The following is a 25,717-nucleotide window of genomic DNA, read 5'->3' as shown; positions in this document are numbered from 1 at the left end:
TATTTCCCTATATGGCTACTTCAAGCATATTTATCAATGAAAAGAGAGGTGAGATTGTGCACTGGTCAAGCAACGACTGTGACAGTGTTCCTCACTGAACGATAGACAGATTATTTGCCAGAATGATTCTATCAAAGACAGTTATGCACATGGATTGAGAATCTGAATGCACTGGGAGATTTTGGCTTGAATTCTTACAGACAGTCTGTCTATGAGATGGCAGAGGGAAAGAATAACAAATGAGGACCTTCTTTTGTGCCATCATAAAAACTGGCACAAGATGAAAGCAGACTGCACTGCTTGTCATATCAAAGTAAAATAGGGTCACACAAAAGGGATCTTCAACAGAATAGCTGTCCTAATTATGCGTTCAGAAAGAGAAGTCGTGGCATATGTAAGATTTAACTTCACGTTGTGACTGGGTGGAACTGGAAGGATGATGGAATGAAAGTGATGCAGTGGATAGAGAAAAGGGGCTGATCTGACGTGCCGTGACGTGACGTGACGTGACGTGAGAAGAGAGAAATTCCCTCCTGGAATTCCCCACATGTATGAAAGCGCGAGGTGATTAAATACCACAAATTAACGGGTACAAAATTCAAAAGAATAAATACGTAAACTAAATAAAATCCGCTTTATCATAATGAGCTTTATGGCCAAGTATGCTTACACATACAAAGAATTTGTCATGGTGACAGAAGCTTCAAGTGCACTAAAAATACAACAAGACAGAGAGAAAAAAAAAAAGTGAGTTATGTTCTGCACTACAGGCTACATGTATGATGTACATTTCTATCCAGAACGCATGATACAACTTTAAAGATTAGATTTATTGAATCGTATTCTATATGTATGCACAAAAGTCGATATATTGAGCAGCCAAATATGTTTTTATGTTTGCTACTTCCTTCAAAACAAAAATGGTTTGTACTGAAACGTTACCCTTGCCCAAGTATTGCATATAGTGACTAGCCTGCCCACTCTGCAATGCGGCTCAATATTAAGATATTTTGTCTTATAAGGTATCGTTTTAAATGTTGCATGTTAAGGTAAGTTAATAAGTAATTTTATTTAAAAAAGCAAAATAAGAAGAATGTTTTGAAGAATTTATATATAATATTTGTATCAGTTTCTTGACATTTAACAGTAACTGACCTGCTAATCCCCGCAACCAATGAGAGGTGGAGCTGTTCAGCACGTGATCTGAGATGGCGGGAACTCGAGTGGTTTGTCTCGCTAATGTTCGCACATTCTTTGTCGTTGCTGTACTTGTAGCTTCTCGACGTCCGCTTCAATAACAAAACACTCGTCGCTCCACAAGCGTGGTTCACCTCAAAGGTCAGCCAGCTTCGACCTGTTTGCCTCTGGATTATCCCTACATTTCCTCTGACAACGTAACAAATAAGGTAAGAATCGTCTGTTGGTGTCGTCTTGAGAAGGCAATGTTTTCATGGGATTTGTTTTGTTATTGGTAGACAACCAGATAACGGGTCTAATTCAGCCTCGTTGTATTTCACCACGAAATGTCTCTCTTATTTTAACTCGTTTGTTGTGTAATGATGTTTAAGTCGTGATTTTTATGCCTAAAATAGTTTTAACAGTATATTGAAGTGGTTAAAAATCTTCAAGCGTTGTTGTCGTTTGGTTAATTCTCCTTTCCTAATCTCTTTCTCGCCATATAAAGTTAACTTTAGATTGTTAAAATCCACTTTATAGATGCTGGTAGCTTTTGTTGAAGTTTCCCGGTCAAATATACATAAAACTTTGGTTTGTATTGGTCCGGTCTCGTGGGGTTTTCAATGGATCCATTTGTAAAAATGTTCACGTGCAGCAAGTGTTAAATGACGGGAATAAATATATGTTCACATTCTAAGTTTTTAGGCTGATTGAAGTTGTAACAAAGCATCTCAAAGGAAATAATGCCACTGATTAGGTCTCCAAACCTGAGTTTATTTTATATTTTTTATATTTTATTTACCATCAATGTGGGTATGATTGGCGCGTGCAATACAGATGGAGTCAAACATGTGCCCACGATTGATGTCGTTTTTATTACAGCTGTGTTTCAACCTTATTGTGGTTGATAATGGAGCTTGACATCCTTCTATGTAAAGGAAACGTCGCCAGTCTTTCTTTAACTTATTCAGACCTGTTGAAAGCAAGGTAATGCATTTATATTTTGGATCAGAAAGAACTGTTGGGTGGTTATGAAATAGGTTTTATGCAAATCAAATAGTAATTTAGCTGTGATAGACAGGGACATGATAAACTCCAGATTGTGACAGAATCTGGGCACTTAACAAGTTGTGACCTTATGTACAGGGCGGTTTTATGTAAGTCCTGAGTAAGGTAATTTGGTTGTGTAAATGGAGGACACTTCAGTTCTTTGTTTCATGGCTCCCATGAAAGAAAATGTTCTAAATCAGGTATAAAACAGACCATAGTGATTTACAGGAGCTGAGCAGTGAAGCCTCCTACTCCTGTTGTGTTCTGCATGTTTTCTCATCTGTCTTGTTTACATGGTTTCATTTATTTATGTGCTTCTCCTTGCAATCTTGCAATTGCATTATCTTTATGTGGCTCAAAAATGTCCTCGGCTTTCTTGGCAATGCATGCATATGCATCTTTTGTACAAATAGGTATAATCAGTTTTTTCATTAGTACACTGAAGTTCAGAGATTAAACTTGTTAAATAACCTTTTGTCTTTTTTCCTTGCAAAGGCACCATGGAGGAAGAGGAGCACTTCGTGAACATAGATCTGAATGATGACAACATCTGCAGCATCTGCAAGCTAGAGACGGATACTGAAACAATGTCTTTCTGCCATGTGTGCTTTGAACTGAGCATAGATGGTAAGATTACATGTGTGTTTACATGCATTCTAAATAAATAGATCTAACATAGCTTTTTATGAGGTGAAAGGCATTTTAATGTCTTAAAGGGATAGTTCACCCCAAAATGAAATTTATTTGATAATTTATTCACCCTCATGCCATCCCAGATGTGTATGAGTTTCTTTCATCTGCAGGATACACACAAAATTTTTTTAGAATAGTAAATAAGCACTGTAGGTCCATTCAGTACAAGTGAATGGTGGCCAGAATCTTGAAGGTCCAAAAAGCACATGAAGACAGCATAAAAGTGGTTAAATCCATGTTTTCAGAAGAGATACGTTGAGAAACACATACATTTTTAAGTATTTCTTTACTATGAATTGCCACTTTCACATTTTTCTTCTTTTGCTTTTTGTATTCTTTGTGCTTATTGCCACCTAATGGGCAGGGAGGAGAATTTATAGTAAAAAAAAAAAAAAAGGACATAAATATTTATCTCTTTCTCACCCACACATATCATATCACGTATGAAGACATGGATTAAACCACTGGAGGTGTATGAACTACTTTTATGCTGCCTTTTTGGAATTAAAAATTTCTGACCACAATTCATTTGCATTGTATGGACCAACAGAGCTTAAATATTCTTCTAAAAATCTTTGTTTGTGTTCATCAGTAAAAAGATAGTCATACATATGGGATGGCATGAGGGTTAGTACATGATGAGAGAATTAAAATTTTTGGGTAAACTATTCCTTTAAATCCAGTACAGAATTACTAGTTCTTGTTCAGATTATACTGAATATAAATTAGAAAAAAACACTTCTCCATCTCACCCATTAATTTTCCACTCATTCATTTGTCACCCACTTTATTTGAGTCTCAAAAATGAACTGGAGTGTTTGAAGTACCACTTTGGCATCTACTTAATGTTCAGCTTATTAAGGCTAGAGGAGCTTTTCCTATTGGGCTGCAGTTTTTATTCTATGCAGCTGTCATTTTTGTTCTGAACAGTCCACAAAGAGCACTTTTTACAGAGAGAGTGTCTCAAATGGGTTATATTTTATTGTGGCAGGAAGTAGCCTTAGGCATAAATAATGTTCTCTGGAATCGCATGCCTTTCTTAAAAATTTTCTTTTGGAGTTAGTTTTATTTACTTGGTTCTCCGGTTTCAAGGTGCTCAGCTGACTCAAATAAAATGGCTTTTTTAATTGGAACTGAAAATCAATTGTGATTAAAAACAATGTGTGCTTACGAACCCCAAAAAGGGCATTGATTTCCATACATGATGTCACTTTCCTTTTTGAAGAGTTAAGCCTGTTTTCATTGTAGCTTTAATATCTAGTTGTGTCTGTGATGAGGATCATGTCCAAATACAGGCCTGCACAGTCTTTCTGTAGTTGTGGCCAATCTAGGTCAGGTTGTCAAAGCGTGACTAGTGGATTATATTACAGAGTGGGAGACTATGTATTAAGTACCTGTGCATTTGTAACGTTTGTAAGGTGTGTGTTTGTGTGTCTGTTGAGATTCTAGCTTGTGTAACGAGTGTGTCATACATGCAAATATCTTTACAATGTCACAGTAGCAGTGGAAAAACTTGAGGAAAAACAAACATCTATCTCTTTCGGGCTATTCTTTTTCCTTTTTAGCACCCTTACACTATTGATTTTGTGTTACACTCTAAATTCACCTATATGGTCTCTGGTGTTCATATTGAGGCAAATTTTACATTGACATTTTATGCATTTTGCAGATTGTTTTGTCAAAAGCAACTGAAAGTGCATTGAAAGGGATATTTTACCCCCAAAATAAAACTATTAGTTAATACTCTATGTAAAACTGTTATTTATTTACTCACCCTCATCATGTTGTTCCAAACCCGTGTGATTTTATATTTTTTCAATGGAACAAAAAGATACATTTGAAATCCCAGATGTGTATGACTTTATTTCTTCAGCAGAACACTAAGAGCTCTGTCAGTCCATACAATACATGTGAATGGTGATCAGACCTTTGCAGCCCCAAAAACCACATAATGTATTCCATACCTATCCAGTGGTTAAATGTATCTCTTCAGAAGCGATATAATATGTGTGGGTAAGAAACAGATAAAAATGTAAGTACTTTTTTTACCCTAAATTTTCACTTTCACATCTGAAAGTGAAAGTTAAAGTGAAGATTTAGAGTAAAAAGGACTTAAATATTATTCAGTTTCTCACTCTCATCTATTATACTGCTTCTGAAGATATTAATTTAAACACTGGAGTCATATGTATTAGTTTTATGTATCCTTTGTGATTTTTGGAGCTACAAAGGTCTGATCACCATTCACTTGCATTGTATAGACCTACAGAGTAGAGATATTTTTCTAAAAATCTTTATTTGTGTTTTGCTGAAGAAAGAAAAGAAAGGGTGAGTTAATGATGAGAGAATTTTCATTTTTGGTTGAACTGTTCCTTTAAGTGTTCTGTCCCTTTAAGCTACACATTTTATCAGTATGTGTGTTCCATGTGTATCAGACCCATACTACTGACTTTGCTTACTAAATGATCTACCAGTCTAGCTGCTTAAAGGTGAAGTGTGTAACTTTTTTGATGTCAAAATACATTTTAATATCCCAGTTTATTGTACATTAGCAACTACAAGTAAGCCATTTGTGGGTTTACCTCCCTCAGAACTGGAAACCCTGAGCCTCCCAGGCATTATAAAAACATCGATATTTATATTTGGAGTGGCCCGCTTCGCCAAATTTGAAGATTTGCTAAAAGACAAAGACTGTCATGGACTATATTCCATTCAGCTTAAACACTCCCAAGAAACTCCAGGACACAGCTGATTCATTTCCAAGAAGTTTACTGGGAATTTTGTGAAACTGCAATACAGTATAAGAAGTCTATATTATTAATCAAACCCAAATACACAGTAACAGTGTAAATAGCACTGATTAGCTAACATAGCAGTGCAGCTTATATGATTAACACATTAGAGCTAGTAAAAAACAACAGCAGCAATAAACAAAGCTAAATTAGCCTTCTCAATAGTCTTACAAAATTAAAATAAGCAGTAACCTAATGTTACACGATGATAAATACTCACAGACGTTGCCTTAGCAAAAAAGGGAAAGGAAAAGCGATCGACTCAGAAACTGACGACTGGTAGAGCTCGCGCATTCCTGTAGCAAATTAGCGCATAGCAATTTTTCTTCCTGTTTCCTAACATGCGCTGGTACTACGTTACTATGGTTACAAAGATAAACAAACCACTGAACTGCTGAAACAGTGTAGAAAACACATTTTAAAGCGACATGACAAAGACCGTAAAACCAGAGTGAACATTTACAAGGTGGAGGATTTTTAGTGAGTTTTATTTTGGTTTGATACTTGCTGTGTTGTATCTCGACAGGTAAGCTACACTCTGGTATTGCCACACAATACCATTACTGCTCATTCCGTCGAGCTTCAGATAAATTCGTACGATTTTCGGAATGTGATTCATTATACTTACTAGTAGTTACCAAGAACTATCCTACCTCTTGTGCTAGATCCCCTGGACACCATCTGCCGTTCAATCCAGCTATTGTTATTGGATGAGCCGATTCCTCTGCAATGCTTTCTGTCTGGCGTGCTTGTTATAGTGTTCTTGTTTATTACGACGTTAAACATCCATCACCTTTTATTTAGTATGGCCTGTTTATTCATAGGGAATCAGAGAGTGCAAAAGGGCCTGATGAGTCTAAGGGGTGTTGGAAAAGGTAGTTTAAAACATACTTTATTTTTTCATTTCTGTTGGTGCCAATATTAGCGCAGAAATTACACAATTCACTTCACCTTTAAGCAACAAATTTTGGACTGTGACTTGTTTTGGAAATTCAAACAGACTCTGACATTAATACTAAACTGTCCTTTTTTTTTTGACAAATGGTGTTCTTTGATTTATCTGCTTATTTCTGACACTCATAATCCCAGTTTATGAAGCATCTGGATTTGAGCTGAAGAATAAAGCGTCTGTGACTCCACTGTAGGACTTCACTGGGATTTCTTACAGGATCAAGCTTAAGAATTCAACGTACTGAACATTCATGCCTGTTACAGAAGGTTACCGCTCTTGAATATTTAACAGGATGGAGAATGAGAGATCTGGTGAGGCACTATCTTGAGCTGTAGGCAGCTGTATGTCGCAACAGAAGTGACTCACCGCAGCACTCGGCCTGAGCACCAAAGTGTTGCAAAACAGCACTCATGGCCCTTTGAGAGAGCACCTACAGGCCTGTACTCTCTTGGTACTCACTTGTAGGTCTTGGCTGTTTGCAAACAGTTATTCTCTTTTTTTTTTTTTTTTTTTTTTCCCCCAAATACAATTGACTTCAACATCCTCTGCTTGGGTAAACAAACACACTAAGTGTGCATGTTCAGACCGGAGCGCTCAAATGCACACCCACACACCTGCGTCCCCACTGAAAACATTCATCCTGGCTTCAAAAGAAACTGAAAGTGGGAGAGAGGTGCAAACAAGGACACACTTGGTCTTTCTTCACTATTGTTTGTTTAATTTTTAGACAAGTTTCATTTGTCCGACCCTTTGCATTTGATAATGCAACATCATGATTAATATATAAATGTTTCGTCTTTAGGTATACTCTAGGTAGCAGAAGAGGCACTTTCTGTGGCTATTTTTTACTAAATGCTGTTTGCAGCGCTGGGCGGTTCTGCTTTCTGTTTCCTTACAGAATGGTTTCTCAAAGAACAGAGAGAGAGATTAGAAAGGAAAAATACTATTATAGCTGTGTATGCATATTAAAAATAAGCTCTCAGGAAGTCACTTGCCGAATTAAGCGTGTCCTCCAGCCCCAAAGAAACAAAGATGTAAATTATTGGTTGTGTTTTGGCCGAAACGCTTCTTAAAAGCGACACAAGTCAAATAAGATTTTGGTAAAGAATGGAACAGCACAGAATGATCACTGGGTTTGTTTGCACTTGCTAAAGAATGTTACATGGATGTACGAGGGTCTTGTGTTGTTTTAAAATAGATGCCTTTGGTGCTAAGCATTTTTCCTTTTATATGGGTGATTCTCACGAAACTTGCCAAAGAAATGTCTTAGTCCTATTTTACTATAAAAGAAACATGAAATTATAATTAGCATATTATATAGGTATGGGCCATTTTGTGTACTTTTTGTATCAGACTACATTATAACAGTCTTTTAATAATTAATATGTGAGACACTGGAACAACGAGACGCAGTGCAGCAGCCAAAGACATCTGGCTTATATACTATGTGCAACATCTTTTTTTTTTTTTCTTTTTTTCGAGAATCATTGAAAACTATTGGAATAATGAAACTAAAATGTCTGGCTGCGTTATAATGGTTATAAGAATTGTGAATAAAATGTGCTTGAGTGTCTTGTAAATTATGTCACGATATATGTATATATTTTCTTTATTTTTTTTATTTTTATTTTTTATCCCATTTTTATTCCCAATGTGCTCTAAGTCGTCGTGGGGGCGTAGTGACTCACCTCAATCAGGCTGGTGGAGGAATCTCCATTGCATCCGCGTCTGAGACCGTCAATCACGTGGCTTGTTGAGTGCGTTACCACGGAGACATGGCGTATGTGGAGGCTTCACGCTATTCACCGCAGCATCTACGCACAACTCTCCACGCGCCTCTCTGAGAGCGAACACAAGGAGGTTACCCCATGTGCAGGGCTGGACTGGTAATCTGTCATACAGAGCATTTTCCCGGTGGGCTGACGCACTTTGGGGCTGATCAGGGGTGGACTGGCCATCGGGAGAACAGAGCGGGCCGGTGGGTCGGCCGTGAAACGGGCCACGATAAGCTAAAATGAGCTGCTGCGTTATGCAAAACGGTGCCGAGATATGCAGAAAAGGACAGCCAGGCCCCCTTTTTTGGGCCAGTTGCTGTGTAAAATCCCGGGCCGATTTCTCTTCCCAGCCCTGCCCATGTGACTCTACCCTCCCTAGCAACCAGGCCAATTTGGTTGCTTAGTAGACCTGGATGGTGTCACTCAGCTTGCCCTGGATTTGAAACTCGTGACTCCAGGTGTGGTAGTCAGCGCCTTAACTCGCTGAGTTACCCAGGCCCCCAACAAATATTTTTAATGGTTCTAAATATAGGCTCCATTTTTTTTTCTATGCAAAATATAGTTTTTATAATTATTTTATATTATAAATACAAAAAGAAAAATTCAGTTGGAAAAAATAGTTTCAGCGATGCATTGCGATTCTGAATCGACTCTCAAAAGAATCAGAATCGATTCTGAGTTCAGTTTAAATCACGGCAGAGCAGTGGTAGGCGCCAAAGACAGATTTGGAAACAAAGACGCGAGTTAAGTGCATACACTAAAGCAAACACGACTGTTTGCAGACCTGCTGTATCAAACACATGACCATTTGTGCCCGAATAAAATTAGGAACCCGAAATTGTTTCACAAACCCACACACATAGCAATGGGAGAGTTTATTCGTGATAAGAAGCCAACAAACATCATGAAAGACGAGCTCACACCCATAATTGCACTGATTTGCAAACAACGGGGGAAAACACAGAAGAAAATTATGACGAATCAGCATTTCAGGAGATGTTGGTGATGTTTTCGTTTATTTTTTTAATGGAGAACCAATATTTTTTGTGCTTTTAAGCTATTGTTTTTTTTTTGTTTCTAAAAGAAAGAAACTGAAAAACTGTGATACATTTATTTAATCTTGTGGATGTTCCATGTTTTGTTCACAGCTCATACTGAATGTAAAAGTCCAGTTTATGTAATGTGACTCATTCTGATTTTTAAAATAGCTGTTAGATAAAAAATTGAGAGGGGAAAAAAATAATTTTGAAGAAACTGAAAAAGAATGATATTGAAAGACAAGATGCATCGAGAATCGTTTTATAATCGAATCGTAACCATTTGAATCATAATCGAATCGTGAGGCCATTGAAGATTCACACACCTACCGCACACTACCATGGATTATCATAATTATTTTAGATGAAAAGAAATACACTAGCCACTTTTTCTGTTGGCCCTAAAAAGACCTCTAGTCTGGCTAACTTCTTGCTCCGCTCAGCAAACTTACTCCAGGACTAACAGCACGCCTGCGCTGCAGACAGAGGCCGTCTCTCATCCTCTTACATAACAGCATTGGAATGTGTCCTATCACAAGGGTACCTCAGCCAGGAGAATGGCTGCATCTTAACAAGATTTTAGTGGGACAAAATTGCTTAATGTTTTCAAATTGTATAAATTTGTTGCGATGGGTTAGGTGACGTGACACCATAAACCCTAAAACGCGTGTAAATACGGAGCGTAAAAATCACCCTGCCTGTAAATGCAAAGAAATTGGCCCCATTTTAAGTGCCTTACTGTAACCTCAATTATTGCTTTTTTTTTTTTTTTTTTTTTAAAAAGTGGGGACAAGGTGACTATTTGTTTATTTTTATTTTTTGTGATAATCAACATTATGCCACAAATTCTGTTGATTAGAGCTTAACTGTACTATGGAATATTCATTTAAAGGGACAGCTCATCCAAAAATGGAAATATAGCAATTATTTATTTTGTTATAAGAAATATCATCTCTTTTGGAATACTGTCTAATCAAACAAGAGGACCAAAACTAACTTGTATAATGAATATTCTTTCAGCTCTGTGATGATGATTGTGTTTATATTATGGTGTTACCTCTCTTGACCCTGCAGGTCTAAAGAGTTCTGGTAATCGGTGAGCACTGTGAAAGCAGTGTGCATTGTGGATGAGTGCAGATTTGCTGACTGAGCATGCTCGCCTGTGCCTCCCAGTTCCTGTGAGCTTTCCATTTCAGTAATGGTTTTCCATGTTTCAGTATAATCAGCGGCTTTCAACAATAGCTATGCCAACCTGATCTCATTACAATTCGTACATAATTTACGAGTTGGCTATTTCGTATGGTCTCGCACGTTGTTGTTCACATTAACTCTTACAACTTCACGTGCAAATTCCTGTATGTCTAATGCGGAAGTAAGAGTGAGTTCCACACACAAGGGGTTAAGGACATACTTATTAATATTATGCCCTTACCCAAACCCCTTATCTAAACTTAACCAATCAGTAGAGTGTGTAAACATGATAAGAAGCTGTTGTGTGAGACTGAAGCAAGTAATTGTCGTGTATTAGATGGAAATGATGTCCAGCGACGTCAACGCAGTATGGCAGTATTATGGAGTATTACAATCATAGTTTCTATAGTATTCAGCACATGGGATAGTACAACATTCCATGTTTTTGTGTTTGTAAGGCAGTCGTTCTTTATGTTAATATACTTGTGCAGTATATTATGTGTTCTTTCTCTTTTAAAATATACATGGTTATTGAAACAACGGATCTCTCAAACTCTTCACACCAAGTGCTAAATATCGTACTGTATTGATTATTACGGGTAGTTAGGGGTCGGCGATGTGTTAAAAAATGCTTTGGTTGGTTAACTTTGTCTGGTAACTTTCTTTTAGATTTCACATAAGTTTTACATCTAAATGTTCACCTTCTTGATTTTCATGGACTGATTCTGTCAGAAAATTTGAATGTTAAAATATGTTAAGGTGAAGGTGAAGACTACTTTTCATTTTGTCTGTACAAACAAATAAAGCCCTCTGCTAAAAATGTTATAGAAATAATACACAGAACAATTGTTTTTATGTATCAAATTTTGTTAAGTAATTGGTACCAGTTATATTTTGATGTAAAATTGGTACGCCTGTGATGAGCTACACACACTCATAACATAAAATGATATAAATAAGTTATTATTATTGTTAAACATGTACTCAATTCAAGCCAAGCCAAAAATACAATTCGTTCCTATCATTTAAATTATTACAAATGTTTTACAAGTAAAGATTTATACAGTTATTAAGTTTATGTAAGTAAAAATGGTTAGGGTTATGTTACAACAGCCTTTAAAATGGGAAATTATAATTTTGGTGAACGTTAGTGTTTTTTTTTTTTTTCCCTTCTACAATAAGTGAACTCTGTATCCATATAGTTAGACAATCGTGAAAAATATGACCTGTAGTAAGTTAATGATCCCACTGGGAACCTACTTTAATCTTTGAAATGTGAAAATATCATTTTGGTGAACTTTGAACAGTATTCAGTTTTTTATATATATATATATATATATAAAACTGGAGTATATACAATTGAACATGCTGGCTAAATCTCTTACATAGTAAGTCTGCCAACACAATGGAAGCCTACTACAACCTTTAGATTCAGAAACTTGTAATGTTTAAATTTTTTATAACAATTTTCATGATAGAACGTACAAGTCTATTGAATTAACGCTTTTTTGTGCTGATCAATCAAAGACTTAATCAAGTAGGGCAATTTTCATCATCAATGGTTCTCAATCAAGAAACCTATACGAAGAGCTAATTTCTCCTGTATGAATCTCCATATGAAACAGAAATTCGCCTAATGCTCCGATGTTTGAGATGTTCTGCGTATTTGCAAATATGATATGTTTGTGTTTCATCAGATCGTCTGTGAGGATCAGGCACTCAAAACAGTGGTGCTGGAGTGGATTTATTAAACATAGTTCCGCAGCGCGGAAAGATGGAATGAAAAGTCCTGGCCAAGATTTCTCTGGCGCTGATGCGTGACATTATGAGAATAATATCGCTTACAATATAAAGATATATCTTCTTTTATACAAGTGGCCACTGGATAGTTTTAGCTACAAAAAAGTGGGGGAGACGTGTCCCCTTGTATGGTGATGATAATTTTGCATTTTTCACTACAGGGTGGATTTTGCTGCAGTCAGATCACTTGATGTTGATTGCTTTTGTTGAAGCTATGTGGTTCTTTGGCAGCTGTTTATTTTGGTGCATGTGTGGCATGCGGTGAGTATCACTGTGTCCAAAATGTGCAGTGACAAATGCAGTCTAACACCACCACCATGTCAATCACTGCATCTGTTGACGACACTCCAGTTTTTGCCAAGTGTGATCCATGCAAGGACACAAAAAGCAGAAGTAGCCCACATGGGTGCAAATTCACGCACATGAGACGATTGCTGATTCAGTGGAATGGAAATATTTCTCAATATGTGACTTGTCAGAATGAGGACACTAATTTATTATCTTTTGAATTGCATTATTATCCTTGGGAAAATGGTAGAATTATCACTTAATCACTTTAAATATAAAATCAGTTGTTTTAAAGGGATAGTTAAACCAAAAATGAAAATTCACCTTTCACCCTTGTGTTCCAATTTCCAAACCCATATGACTTTTCTTGCTTCTGTGGAACGCAAAAGGAGATGTTTGCAATAGCCTCGGTCACCATTCACCATCTTTTTTTCTATACAATGAAATTGAATGGGGAGGGATACATTCTGCCTAACATCTTCTTTAGTGTTCCACAGAAGAAAATGAGGGTGAATCATTTCTAACATAATCTTCATTTTTGGGTGCACTGTTCCTTTGTAACTCAGCGTTGGATTGTGACATCGCAAATGTTTCTTGTTTCTGATGTAAATTAATTATCAGTTTATCTGAAGTGGGGAATATCTCTGATTTATTGGAATGACGAAAAGGCAAATGACATAGATTGCACTTGATAAGATTACCGTTTCCATGACAGCAACCCCCACCCTCGACTGATCGGCTAATCTCTGTATTTCTAAATAGTAACAGGGATTACAAGGGCTTGCTTCTTTTCTCTCATCTCAATCTTTGTTCCTGTTTCTGTACTTAACGGGAGACACTTAGGCCAGAGTATTACACAAGCACCATTGTGCATTACATTACTAAAGGGTTTTGAATCAGAACAGTCTTGCTTCTCTCTGCTCTCAAACGTCAGCGGTGCAGAATAGAGATATAGAAATCAGTTATTTAGAAATTGGCACTGCTTTAGTGTTAGGACTACAGGCTCTTTACTGGATAAAGACCGCACAATTAGTTTGTTCCACTAATGAATGATGAAGAAAATGTAAATGTTAGGCCTCTGAAATCCTTCAGTGTATGTCACACATTTTTGTTGCTTTAAGCTATATGACTCACTGGAACACACAAAAGTTGAGAAGGCAATAGAATGCTCACACTGCTCTTTTCCAATAGCGATGGATGCTGTTGAGCTCCAAAAATCACATAAATGCACACTCCGCTATATTCCAAGTCTTGTGAAGCCATACAGTAGCTTGTGTGAGGAAAAGACAAAACTTTAGGTCAAAATCTTGCCCTCCGCCGGAGCTCACAAATCTCTCTTGCGTTCACATATGGAAAAATTTAAGACACATCAGTGGCACCTAATTGCTCTTGATTGTTGTTTTGTACCCTTAATATACAGTGCCACGTTTGAATATTTGGAAGTGTGCATGATATTTGCGAGCTGTGGTGATGGGGAAGACACTTAGTGAATTATCTATTAAATTTCGGTCAGTTCCACAAACAATCATTATGCTTCAGAAGACTTAAAGTATAGCACACAAGATGTGTGGTATGGAATGCTTAAATGGTGCTTTTTTGTTGTTATCATTTTTGGAGCTTGATAGGCCCTGGTCACTATGTGCTTCCATAATATGGAAAAGAGTGGACATTTTTTTTCAGTTGCCTCTGCGTCAGAGACTGTCAATCTTCTTATCACGTGGCTTGAGCATGTTACCGCGGAGACATAGCACGTTTGGAGGCTTCACGCTATTCTCCACGGCACATCTCGCCATGTGCCCCACCGAGAGCAGGAACCACACGTTATAGCGAACATGAGGAGGTTACCCCATGTGACTCTACCCTCCCTACCAACCGGGCCAATTTGGTTGCTTAGGAGACCTGGCTGGAGTCCCTCAGCGCACCTTGGATTGGAACTCCAGGGGTGGTAGCCAGCGTCAATACTCGCTGAGCTACCCAGGCCCCCAAGAGCGAACATTCTTAATGTTTGAAATGTAATGATGACAGAATCTTTTTTTTTTGTGAACTATTCCTTTAGGGTCTTGTTGTTTGGTTGGCAAGACTAGTAAAAATGTTGAGAACTTTGCTCTTATTTGCTGTTAGAGACCACCTCAGGTGTGTGTGGTGTTCTAACCATTAGTTCCTCTATTCTCTAAAGTGTTCTTTCCTGTTATTCAAACTTCAATGTGAGTGCAGGAAATTGGTTTAACGTAAGACAGTGAATGAATTAAGCTTTTGCTATGTGGCGTTCTCCTCTCGGCTTAAAGCTGCTCTACTGAGCACACAGGGAGTCCAGCTCAACCAGACCCCCCAACAGTTCGTGTTTAGTGTTAAACATTTATAAACGGACATTACTGGAAATAAACCACGTGGCGTGATGAACAGTTCCTCAATTCTCACTAACCTTGAAGGAGAATGATGTTCAATGAAACTGCCAGTCTCTGTTATGATTAATCCACTGTTTTATGGTTATACAAGTGTTCTGATAAGAAAGAAAATAACATTTATTCATTCTCATGTTTTTCTAAACCCACAAGGCTATCCCTTTAAGAGAAGTGTGTGTGTCGGTGCAAGCCACAGTCTTCAAAACTGACTGTTATGTGTCATGATTAGAACTCGCACGCAAAACATGTTTGAACAAATCTAAGCCGAGCCAACAAATGGCACATCCTCACTCAAAACAACACGCAAAGGCACCAGGCAGCACTCGTTCTGTGCCTTTGTGTCTTATTTGTACTTGGCCTACTTTATAAGTTAGTTTTAAGACAGAGCAGATATCCCCCCCCTCTTCTCAGAAAGGACCCTTTGAAAACAGGAAGTTGTGATGATTTCAGGTTCTGATTTCCTCTGAGATAATGATGTTTACAGATTTTGTTTTCCATTCAAAGCTCATCAGAGATCAGTTTTACTGTGTTTATTAGATGTTGAAGGTCTAATTAGGTATTGAAAATATGATATTGGATCAGATTAAATTTGTACCTAAAAAAAATATATAATTTTCTCCATGTTATTGCGGCATTGTTATATTAAGGATGTGCACAAGTAATAGAGTACTCGTTCTGCACCAGCTACTTGAGTATTAAAAACGACTCTAATATCGGAAATACATTTTCCTTTCCGCGTTTCACTGTTGTGAGCAGCGTTGAATTATCTTGAAATCTCATACGAGATCTCAAAGTTACAATTGATTCCACTGAGGGGCGCTATGTATTTGTGTGTTGTTGAGGTTTTGGATGAGAGAAGAACACATGTAATAGCGTCTGTGCTTCTAAAGCAAAGCCAAGTTATATTACAAGACAGTACTTTAATATTTTGATCCTCATTGAAGTCATGCAAACCAGCAGAGAAGGATATGTTTTTATAGTAGACAATGTGAAGCGAACTCATAAGCTTATCAGACGAGTGTGTGTTTATGCATGAAATCTCATAACACAGGCAGAGCATATTTTTTGAAAATGGCAACTTTTACCTCGTTTTTTTTTAATAATAACATGAAATTATAAAAATGTAATTGCCTTAATGTAGACTCAGATTTTATATACACTGATCAGCCACAACATTAAAACCACCTGACTAATATTGTGTAGGAACCCCCTCGTGCTACCAAAATTCTGAGATGCTATTCTTCTCACCACAATTATATTGTAAGCTATATTATAACTTAGTTATCTAAGTTACTGTACTTTATCAGTTCGAACCAGTCTCGCCATTCAACAATGCGTTTCTGTCCACAGAACTGCCGCTCACTGGCACCATTCAGAGTAAATTCTAGAGACTGTTGTGTGTGAAAATCTCAGGAGATCAGCAGTTACAGAAATTCTCAAACCAGCCTGTCTGGCACCAACAATCATGCCATGGTCCAAATCACTGAGATCAAATTTTTTACTCCATTCTGATGGTTGATGTGAACAAATACTGAAGCTGAATGATTTTTTTTACACTACACTGCTGCCACAAGATTGGCTGATTAGATAATTGCATGGATGATTGTTGGTTTGAATATTTCTGTAACTGCTGATCTCCTGTGATTTTCCATTAAGAACATGCCATGTTGTGTGCAAAAACTATTGTGCAATGATTAGCCCTATTTATATCTGGGAAAAAATGCCGATATAGATCGATAATCATAGGGAATATGGCTGATTATCAATGCGTGAAAAAGGCATCAATCCCAAGAAGGGTTGCTCCGATACCAGAATTTTGGCTTCGGTGTGATACCAGCCCTGGTACCTCAGTATCGATACTATAATGAACAAATAAAAAGCCTCAGATTTTATGAAATTACATGAAATTACTTTATTCAAAAAGAACTGCATAAAGTCTCTCAGATACAAATGATGCGTTTTCCTTATAAATTTTTCTGGATTCCATGTTAAATGTTTTAATTAAATGTTATGATCAAATGGTGTTTAATAAAATTGATACAGATTTAATCAAATAAAAATATTCTAATTTAATACACTTAATTGTTTTGTCTTTTTTTTTTTTTTTTACCAAAGAATAGCAATTTTATTTTTGGTAAAATAAAATGCTGCAGTAAAGAGCTTCACAGTATTAAAGAAAATCACAACATGCTGATAATATACTTGGGTTTAGAGGTCGACTGATATTGTTTTTTTCAGGCCGATGCCGATCTTTTGAAATCCGGGTCAGCCGATGGCCAATTAATGCTGCCGATTTATTTTGGCCGATATTTGGCCGATATGTGCTTGTTTTTAACCTCTTATTTGAACCTTTTATTTGAAAGATAAAATGTAACACAAATAATTACTTAAGATAGACAACATTTCTCAACAAATACATTTATTGAACACTTGACCGATCTGCACTTGTACACTTAAATTAAAAATGTATAATGTAAAAACATATTGTATAAATAATGTATAACAAATATATTAAACAAAGCAGGTGTTACGAACTGCTCCGAGACACAAAGGTTGAGATCCAAATGCAGCTTTAATTAAGGGGCAATCCAGACACGTAATCCAATATTCAGAGCATCCAAGAGAAGCACAGGCATAACTAGGGATGGGTATCGTTAAGGTTTTAATGGTATTACAATCTTACCGATACTGTTTATCGATCCGGTACTTTAACGGTATTCTTAACGGTTCTTTTTGTTATATATATATATAATTACACAAATATAAACGTTATATAGGCACAGTGATTTAATTTCAGGAAGGTCTACTAACATTACTGTTCAGGTGTGGTCTAAAAAGAAATCTAATAAAGTAATCAATTGTAAAATAACACTGCATAGTTTATCATAGATAGATTAATGCTTATTAATGCATAAGTTATTCATTCATTCACACATAAACCGTGTTTAAGTGAATCTCCAAGCCGGTCGTTTTGACATATTTTTGTGTACATTTGATCGTTTAGACGCGCACATGAAACCCAAAGTAGCCTATATTTTGCTTGTCTCTTTGCGGTGTGTTTCGGAGCACGCGCCACCTTGGGAACGGTCTCTCTTGCGCTCTTTTTATTATTTAATGTGTCCCGCAATTTAGCAACAGTAGCTAGACTGCATTTTACAACAATCACCGATCGTGCTGATTCTGACGTTAAGTTTGAGTTTTAGGGACAAATGTCAGTGCACCGCTGTGAAGGGAAGCAAGTTGTGCTAGACAGAATGCGGCTTATGTATAAATATTCTTTTTATAATCTTTGGAAGGCAAAATCTAAAATAAAATCAGACTAATAATCACAGATCTAATCCAGGCAATGTCTGAATGTTTAGTTCTGTCACTCATTTAGCAGGGCTCGTTTTGCGCTCGCTGTAGCACCGCGTGAGAGATCTCTCTCTCTCTCTCACTGCGAATAGCTAAATTGCATCACAGACAAATGGTTTCATATTATTATACATAGAAATGGCTGGCGAGATAAAATAACTTTCTCTCTTTATTGCTATAAAATGTATTTTCTTAATTTCTCCAGTACCGACAGCAGAACTGATAACGTCCGAGCTTACCAAAGCCAGTCCTTCACTAGCCTATACTGTGTTGGTATATTTTTATTACTTATTTCTCTGCATTGAGTGACAACCCTTTCAAATATAAGACACACAAACAGAACAAATAAAAGTCTCAGATTCACTGTCTGTAATTGCAAAATTCTTGCTTAATTATTGTGACATGATAGCAACCCTTCTGCTGTGATAATGCAACTTCAACTACGCTATCAATATGCAAAGTAGCCGAACGTCATGTCAACTATCGCGTTTGTCACGTTTTTTCTTGAAATTGGCAGTAACATATCAAAAGTTTTTAATTAAATCTAAAGAATTTATACAAATTTAACCCTTACTGTTTTCTCCAAGGAACTTAGCTCCTTCCTTAGGCACTGGATGAGGTCTGCTCACTCTGCTGGAGAATGACTCTAGGGGCAGTGTGCGTCGAACACGTGTTCCACAACAACACTAGGCTGCCCACAGATGCGCCTGCCTAATAATCGGCTTGATATGCGTGGATATTGGCCGATGCCGATTATGTAAAAAATGCAAAAAATCGGCCGATTAATCGGTCGACCTCTACTTGGGTTTGTGATATTGCTTACAGATGATGATGATAATAATAATAATAATACAACCATTTAATATTATATAATTATTACTATGAGGAGTATTGCTACTTTTTGAATATTAAAATTTTATACAGTAGGTATATTTTTAGGTCTTCATTTTCACATATCCAGTTGAATAGAGCTTTCATTTTAGCGGTACTTTTATTTTTACAGACCTTTTTAGTTCTTCCTGTTTTTGCTAGGTTTGTTATATCAAGCTTCCCATTAATGCTGGAATACTCCCATCGTGACTCTCGAGCTAAAATCTCTGAGCTGCAACGGAGGAGTTCATTTAAGTGTTAACAGCCATTTATACTCTAAACACACCGCATGAAAATTAAGCACCAGTAGTGAGTGTTGCGCTTGTGTGAGTGTGTGCGACTGTGCGTTTGTGTGAAGCAGAATTTGATTATTTTCAAATTGTCCTTGATTTAATTTCAAAACTGTCACATCTCATATAATTTTGCTAATGACCACATACTGTAATATGGTACCGAAATTAGCAACAAGATGATGGTGTACCGTTTAAATTTTTTTTTTGGTATCATGATACTTTGTTAGTACCGGTAATCCGCTAAAACACTAATCCCAAGACCTTTTACTTTTATTTTCTTGTAATTCCTTGAAGATTTAAGCATTGTCTACTGTTTAAAATATAGATTTTTTTTCTTCCTCATTCTGGATACTCCAAAGAGATTTCCCTTGATACCTCCAGAAGTAGTAATTTGGATATTTAATGTGTGGGTTTTTATGTAATCTCTCAGATGATGTTTATTTAGGGCTGTCACTCAAATCTGCATAGTTTATTTATTTCTGTACTAAACCATTACATACCTCTTTGTTTATTTCTTATACATGCATGCAAACACAAATCAAACAATTGATAACATTTTACTGCTATCATGATTTTAAAGATACCTTTATGCTTAATTTTAGACATTCCTACACCATATCACATATAAAGTAGAACAGACACATTTAATGAACCATAACCGAGGTGACCTGCCTGTCAGATATGTCTGGGGAGAATTGATTTGGTGCCACTAATTTAGCAGAAATTACACACCTATCTTTTGAATAGTGCAGTTTGAATAGTGTTTGCTCTGTGTTTAGCCCATAACAGTCATAATTGTTCATAATTCAGCATGTCTTCTTATGTGTTTACACCAGGTGTATCCAGTGTCACTCTGCTGCACTCTAAATCTTTACGTGGGCATAGGGACTGCTTCGAAAAGTACCATCTCATTGCCAACCAGAAGCTGTCCCGTGCCAAGGCCTCCCACAGTGCATACGAGGGCGTGAAACGGACACTGAGCCAGCGAATCAACCGCATTATACAGTATGCCCAGAACAGAGACTCCATATCCACAGAGACACCCGGGAACTGGGGGGCCAAACCGATTCTGTGCCACACACAGCAGGGCGGAAGGAAACTTGTGCCGCAGTTGAACACCCAAGTGCCCCGGTACTCCCCACGTTGGGCAGAGGAGGCATCAATGGCCGTGTCCGAATTTGGTAAATCCATGTTGGACTGTCACTCTGCTAAGGAGCTTGGTCTCGGCCTGCTGCAGAGATCACATCAGGGATTGTGGGGCGGAGAGAGACACCACCCACGAGAACAGCACAACCGAGATCAGAGAGACAAAGCCAGACAAAGGGGACACACTGGACAAAGTCGAGAAGAGTGTAAGTGCTGGAGATCTGCTTGAAGATGCACACAAACATAGTAGGGATAGGCTATATATCACATATTTAAAATATTGTTTTGTTGGAGATATAAAAGTAACCAATATTATGATTATTGCATTGATTTTAATGCACATTTTATTTGGCCATCAAATTTACTAAAGTTTTACTTTCCATTTTCTTTAATCAGTGCTTTGAAATGGTCAGTTTCTGTGAATCGGTTAAACTGTTAATTTGCATTATAACTCTAAAATGTTTTTGTAAAATATATTACTGTGTAAATGTAAATTTGTGTGTGTAAATAAAAATGAAAAAATATTCTTTCCCATGTTAATTTAGTAAAAAGCAATATAATGATGATTATAATAATAATAAGTGTTAATAATACTATACATATTATTAATATAAAAATTCTAATTTTATAATTATAAATAGTATTATTACAGTGATTAATTAAATTAATAAAATAGTGCCTACGTTCCATTCCATTTTTGCGAATCAGTTCTTGCTGTCAGTTTCTATGAAAAAAAAATACAAATATATATAACAGTGTTGTTTATTGTTGCAAATTTAACGTATGTAAAAAAAAAAAAGTATATATGTTCATTTCGTTAACAATTATTTATTATTAATATAGATAAAAAAAATACTAGAAATATTTTACCTACCTTTTTGAAATTTAGTGTGACTGTTTCTGTGAAAAATTTAATTATAGTTTACTATGTGGTGTTGTACTGGTTCATAATGCGTATAAAATAATAAAATATTGTTCTCTGTGTATTTGGTGAAAAAATATTTAGATTTATTTGTAACTACATTTTGCTGTATTAACATTTTGTATCTACTCGGCAAAAAAGGCTGTTTGGTTGAAATGATGGATATTCTGATTTAAGAAAAAATATCACTGCTTTAAAGCCATTTCAGAGCATTTCAGGAGAAGTGATCAAATGACACGAGACAATAAAGAAATAGTGAGGGGGAAAATAAAAAGATGTGATTGATATCCTGAGCATCAGACCTCAATCAGGTGGTTTATATCTCTCCATCTTTCCCATCAATACAGTACACAAAGGAAAAAACAGCCGATGACCTTGATTTCACCCTTCTTTAATGTCAACCTCATTTGCATCCTTTTATCTCAACAAAAGAAAGGCTTCCTTTTTTGTAAAAAAGAAAAAAAAAGATGCGACATCAGGCTCGCACCATGTACCTTTCAAAGCCACACAAGCTGAAGAGAATGTGTGTCAAGGACTGCTATAAAGTAATTCGGCTTTCAGCTCTGAAAGGAGACATGTTTATAAATTTTTCCTTATTTATTTATTAAATAAGATCTTCTGATGGTTATTGTTTGTCTTTCTCTTTTAGTGGTGAGGATGAGTGTGGAGGAGCTTCGTCAGATGAATGAGCAGCTGTTGTTACAGATACAAAGTGAGTTATTAAACTCAGACCCTCCAAAGGAATAGTTCACCCCAAAAATGACTTTTCTGCCATCATTTACTCACCTTCATGTTATTCCAAAAATGTATGATTCTATGGAACACAAAAAAGTAAAAAAAAATTCTACACTGATTTTACAGCTTACCACTACCTATCAAGCTCCAGGAAGGACTGAAAAAGCACCAAAAAATAGTTAATTCATCTATTGCAGAATATTCCTAGTCTTTTTAAGCTACATGATAGCTTTACATTTTAAGTGACTATTTAGCTCTCATACCTCATTTGCTCTTTCAAACTTGCCACCACGTGATCTGTAATGTGGCTTGCATGAACCAATGGCTTTCGCCATGACTGACTTCAAACTTGGTGCAATGCACCTTAATGTAGAGCTTTGGTGGAGGGGAAGATAATGCAGATTTTGATGCTTAATTGTCCCAGTCACCATTATGGAAAAGAGCACACTGGACGTTCTGCAAAACATCCTCTTTTGTGTTCTACGCTATAGAAAAAATCGAATGGGTTTGGAATGACTTGAAAGTAAGAAAATGATTACAGAAGCTTCATTTTTGATTGAACTATTCATTTAGTATTTCAATTGTTATATACCATCTTGCCTCTGTGTGCAAAATCCCCATGTAGTGAAACTATTGTGTGGTAGTGAATGTATTAAATGCATGCATATTTAATGCAGCTGTTAATGCAAATTGTTTTTGTGTTTGGAGCCCTTGAACTAATTCTTACTCTCTCGCTCTCTCACTCAGATGTGTTTGAGGAGCTCTCTGTGGCTGTACAGGAGAAGGACTCTCTTTCATCAGAGCTGCATGTGCGACACATAGCCATCGAGCAGCTCTTCAAAAACTGTGCCAAACTGCCGTGGCTTCAGATCGGGAGAGCAGGGATCAAAGCTGCCAACAACCCAGTAGAATGAAAGCTTTTGGGGACACCAACGTCTCCCAATACAAAGATCACTGCTTCACATAGACTAATGTGGAAGCTTTCTCTGGACCTAAGAAAGCTCAAAGCTTAAACAAGAAACTCACTCCTTTGCTTTCCACTCTTAGTGTGCTAATGAGAATTTGAGGTCCCTGTGCTCTTCAAGGCAACTTCAAAAATTTTCAGCCGTTCTTGAATTTGAATTTTAAGAATTGGACATTGAAAGTTTGAAAGGGAAACAGTGTTTTGCACACGTGTCTAAAGTGTTACTATGCAGATCGAGGTGTTTATGGAACTCAACATTTCACAAAGTTTCACTAACATGGAACTTTATCCATGGTTAGATTTTATGTGTAATTTGTTTTCTTTTTTTCTCATCACTGTTTACTCTCCACACTTGATAATTTTTGGGTGGTTAATAGACTTGGATCAGTTCCTCTTGCACATTTGTGCTTGCTGATTGGTTGTGGTGTTGCTGTGGTAACTGTTGCTTAGTTAAGAGTTTTTTCCCTCCCTCTGCTCATTGCAGTGGAACTTGTTAATGAGTGTGGAGCAGATTGGGTTGTTCCGTTACTCCAAAGCATATTTTAGTGTTACGCTAAGGTACAGCACAATTGAAAAGATTACATTTCATTTGTCATTGCACTCTTAAAAGCTAAACAAGTTGTGCTAATGTTTAGCTCTTTCTCAAATTTGGTATGTCAACATTTTAAGGTTTAGGAGGAATTAGGAAGGAAAAATGTATTTGGATATGTAAGCTTCCATTGGTATGGTTAGTTGATCTTTCATAATTGTTAAGCAGAGCTTTGCAAGGCCTGGCTTTGGCTGTGGCATGACATGGTGCTGGTATTAAAACTGGAGTGATATCTTTAACCATCTGAACAAGAGCTTAACCAAAGGCTTTGTTACCTCATGGTAACAATTTCATTATTTATTTTGTTTGTACAATGGCTTGCCTGTTACAAATATTTGAAACCAAATTAGTTAATTGATTTTTCTTGGTGTGAATTTACTCCCTTTTGAACAATTTTATCAGTGTCTCCTCCCCCCAAATACGCATGTGCTTTTTTTGAGTGGTTTTCTTTGTATTATTATGTTTTTATAGAAGAGTTTTTTGCTGTGTTTTCTGTTTTGTGGTCTGCATAAAACTGACTGTAGAGGTGGGACAATGTGTGCTTTGACCCACCTACCTTGAATTTTGGATCAGACTGTGCTGCCATCTGGTGGGTGTTTAGAGAATCAGACCTTCCGGTTTACTTTCTGCATTGATACATTCATGGTTTAATCCTGTCCATTATCACCAGAATTTAAAAAATGAAGTAAATAATAACAATGCAAAATTATAAATCAGCTAGATATATTTCAATTAACTGTTCTCTTTGTAAGAGATGCAAATTTGACTGACCCCTCTGGGGTTTTTATTAAAGAGGTCGCCCCGCCACCCCAATATTGTATTTTATATGAGTGGGTTAATACATTAAGTAATGTATTCTGGATATTCATTTGTCAGTAATGATAGATGAACAAAAAAAGCAATATGAAGTGTTGTTTACATTCATTGTGTAGTTTTAAATACTTGTATTATGGTTTAATCGTATCTCGACATACAGGAGTTTGGAGTTAATAATCAAGCACTCTGCCCAAATTAGTTTATTTTCTTGCGGCAGAGAATATGATTTGAACTACACAAGTTGGACAAGTTTCATGCATTACTGTCTTGAGTGTGTTGCAAATGTAGCCCATGCGTTTAAATGTTAACCTGTTTATGTTGATATAAATTGTGTTATTCATTTTTTTTATGTTTGTGCATTGCTTGTGGTATTATTTGTCCTTTTTTAAGATTGAATTTTTTCTAGTGGCCTGTGTTATGTGACATTGAGATGTTTATGCAATACCATTTTTAGTGGAGCTTTCCATCAGTATAGAATATTTCTGGATGCTTTCTGTTTGATGTGGATGCTTTCTGGAGTGATGTGCACATTTTCTTTAAGGGAATTATTTAATAAAAATATTTTTCCTACACATCTGGTGTGACTCTTATTTTATGATCCAGTGGTTCAAAAGCAACTGATAGGGATGTGTTTGAAATGTGCCTTGGACATTTTCTCTGAAACGAACAGGCCAGTTGTCTAAAACAATGTCTTTTAAAGGAGTTGTTCACCAGCATAGGCACATTCGATTCATGTGAATGGGTACCAACATTTTAAAGATCAATGTAAACTTTTCAGTGAGGAACGGATCCATTTTTTACCATCAGTCTCCACTTTCACTTCTTTTTTGGCGATTCACATTCTTCATGCATATCGCCACCTACTCGGCAGG

The 25,717-nt window shown here is 36.7% G+C and overlaps 1 protein-coding gene across 1 annotated transcript; it reads left to right on the top strand.

Annotated features, from left to right (window-relative positions):
* The first annotated feature begins 730 nt into the window (after nt 1–730).
* On the top strand, nt 731–25,383 carry c43h21orf91 (chromosome 43 C21orf91 homolog). The gene is made up of 6 exons (XM_052116055.1): nt 731–747; nt 1,276–1,406; nt 2,722–2,853; nt 20,510–21,025; nt 22,391–22,453; nt 23,224–25,383. The coding sequence occupies exons 3-6, from the start codon at nt 2,727–2,729 to the stop codon at nt 23,388–23,390; spliced, it is 873 nt and encodes a 290-aa protein (XP_051972015.1). The 5' UTR covers nt 731–747; nt 1,276–1,406; nt 2,722–2,726; the 3' UTR covers nt 23,391–25,383.
* Nucleotides 25,384–25,717: the final 334 nt, after the last annotated feature.

The sequence above is a fragment of the Xyrauchen texanus genome, chromosome 43, assembly GCF_025860055.1.
Source record: "Xyrauchen texanus isolate HMW12.3.18 chromosome 43, RBS_HiC_50CHRs, whole genome shotgun sequence".
NCBI lineage: Eukaryota > Metazoa > Chordata > Actinopteri > Cypriniformes > Catostomidae > Xyrauchen > Xyrauchen texanus.
Note: the sequence above shows the minus strand (reverse complement) of the source record. Positions and strands in the feature narration are given on the sequence as shown.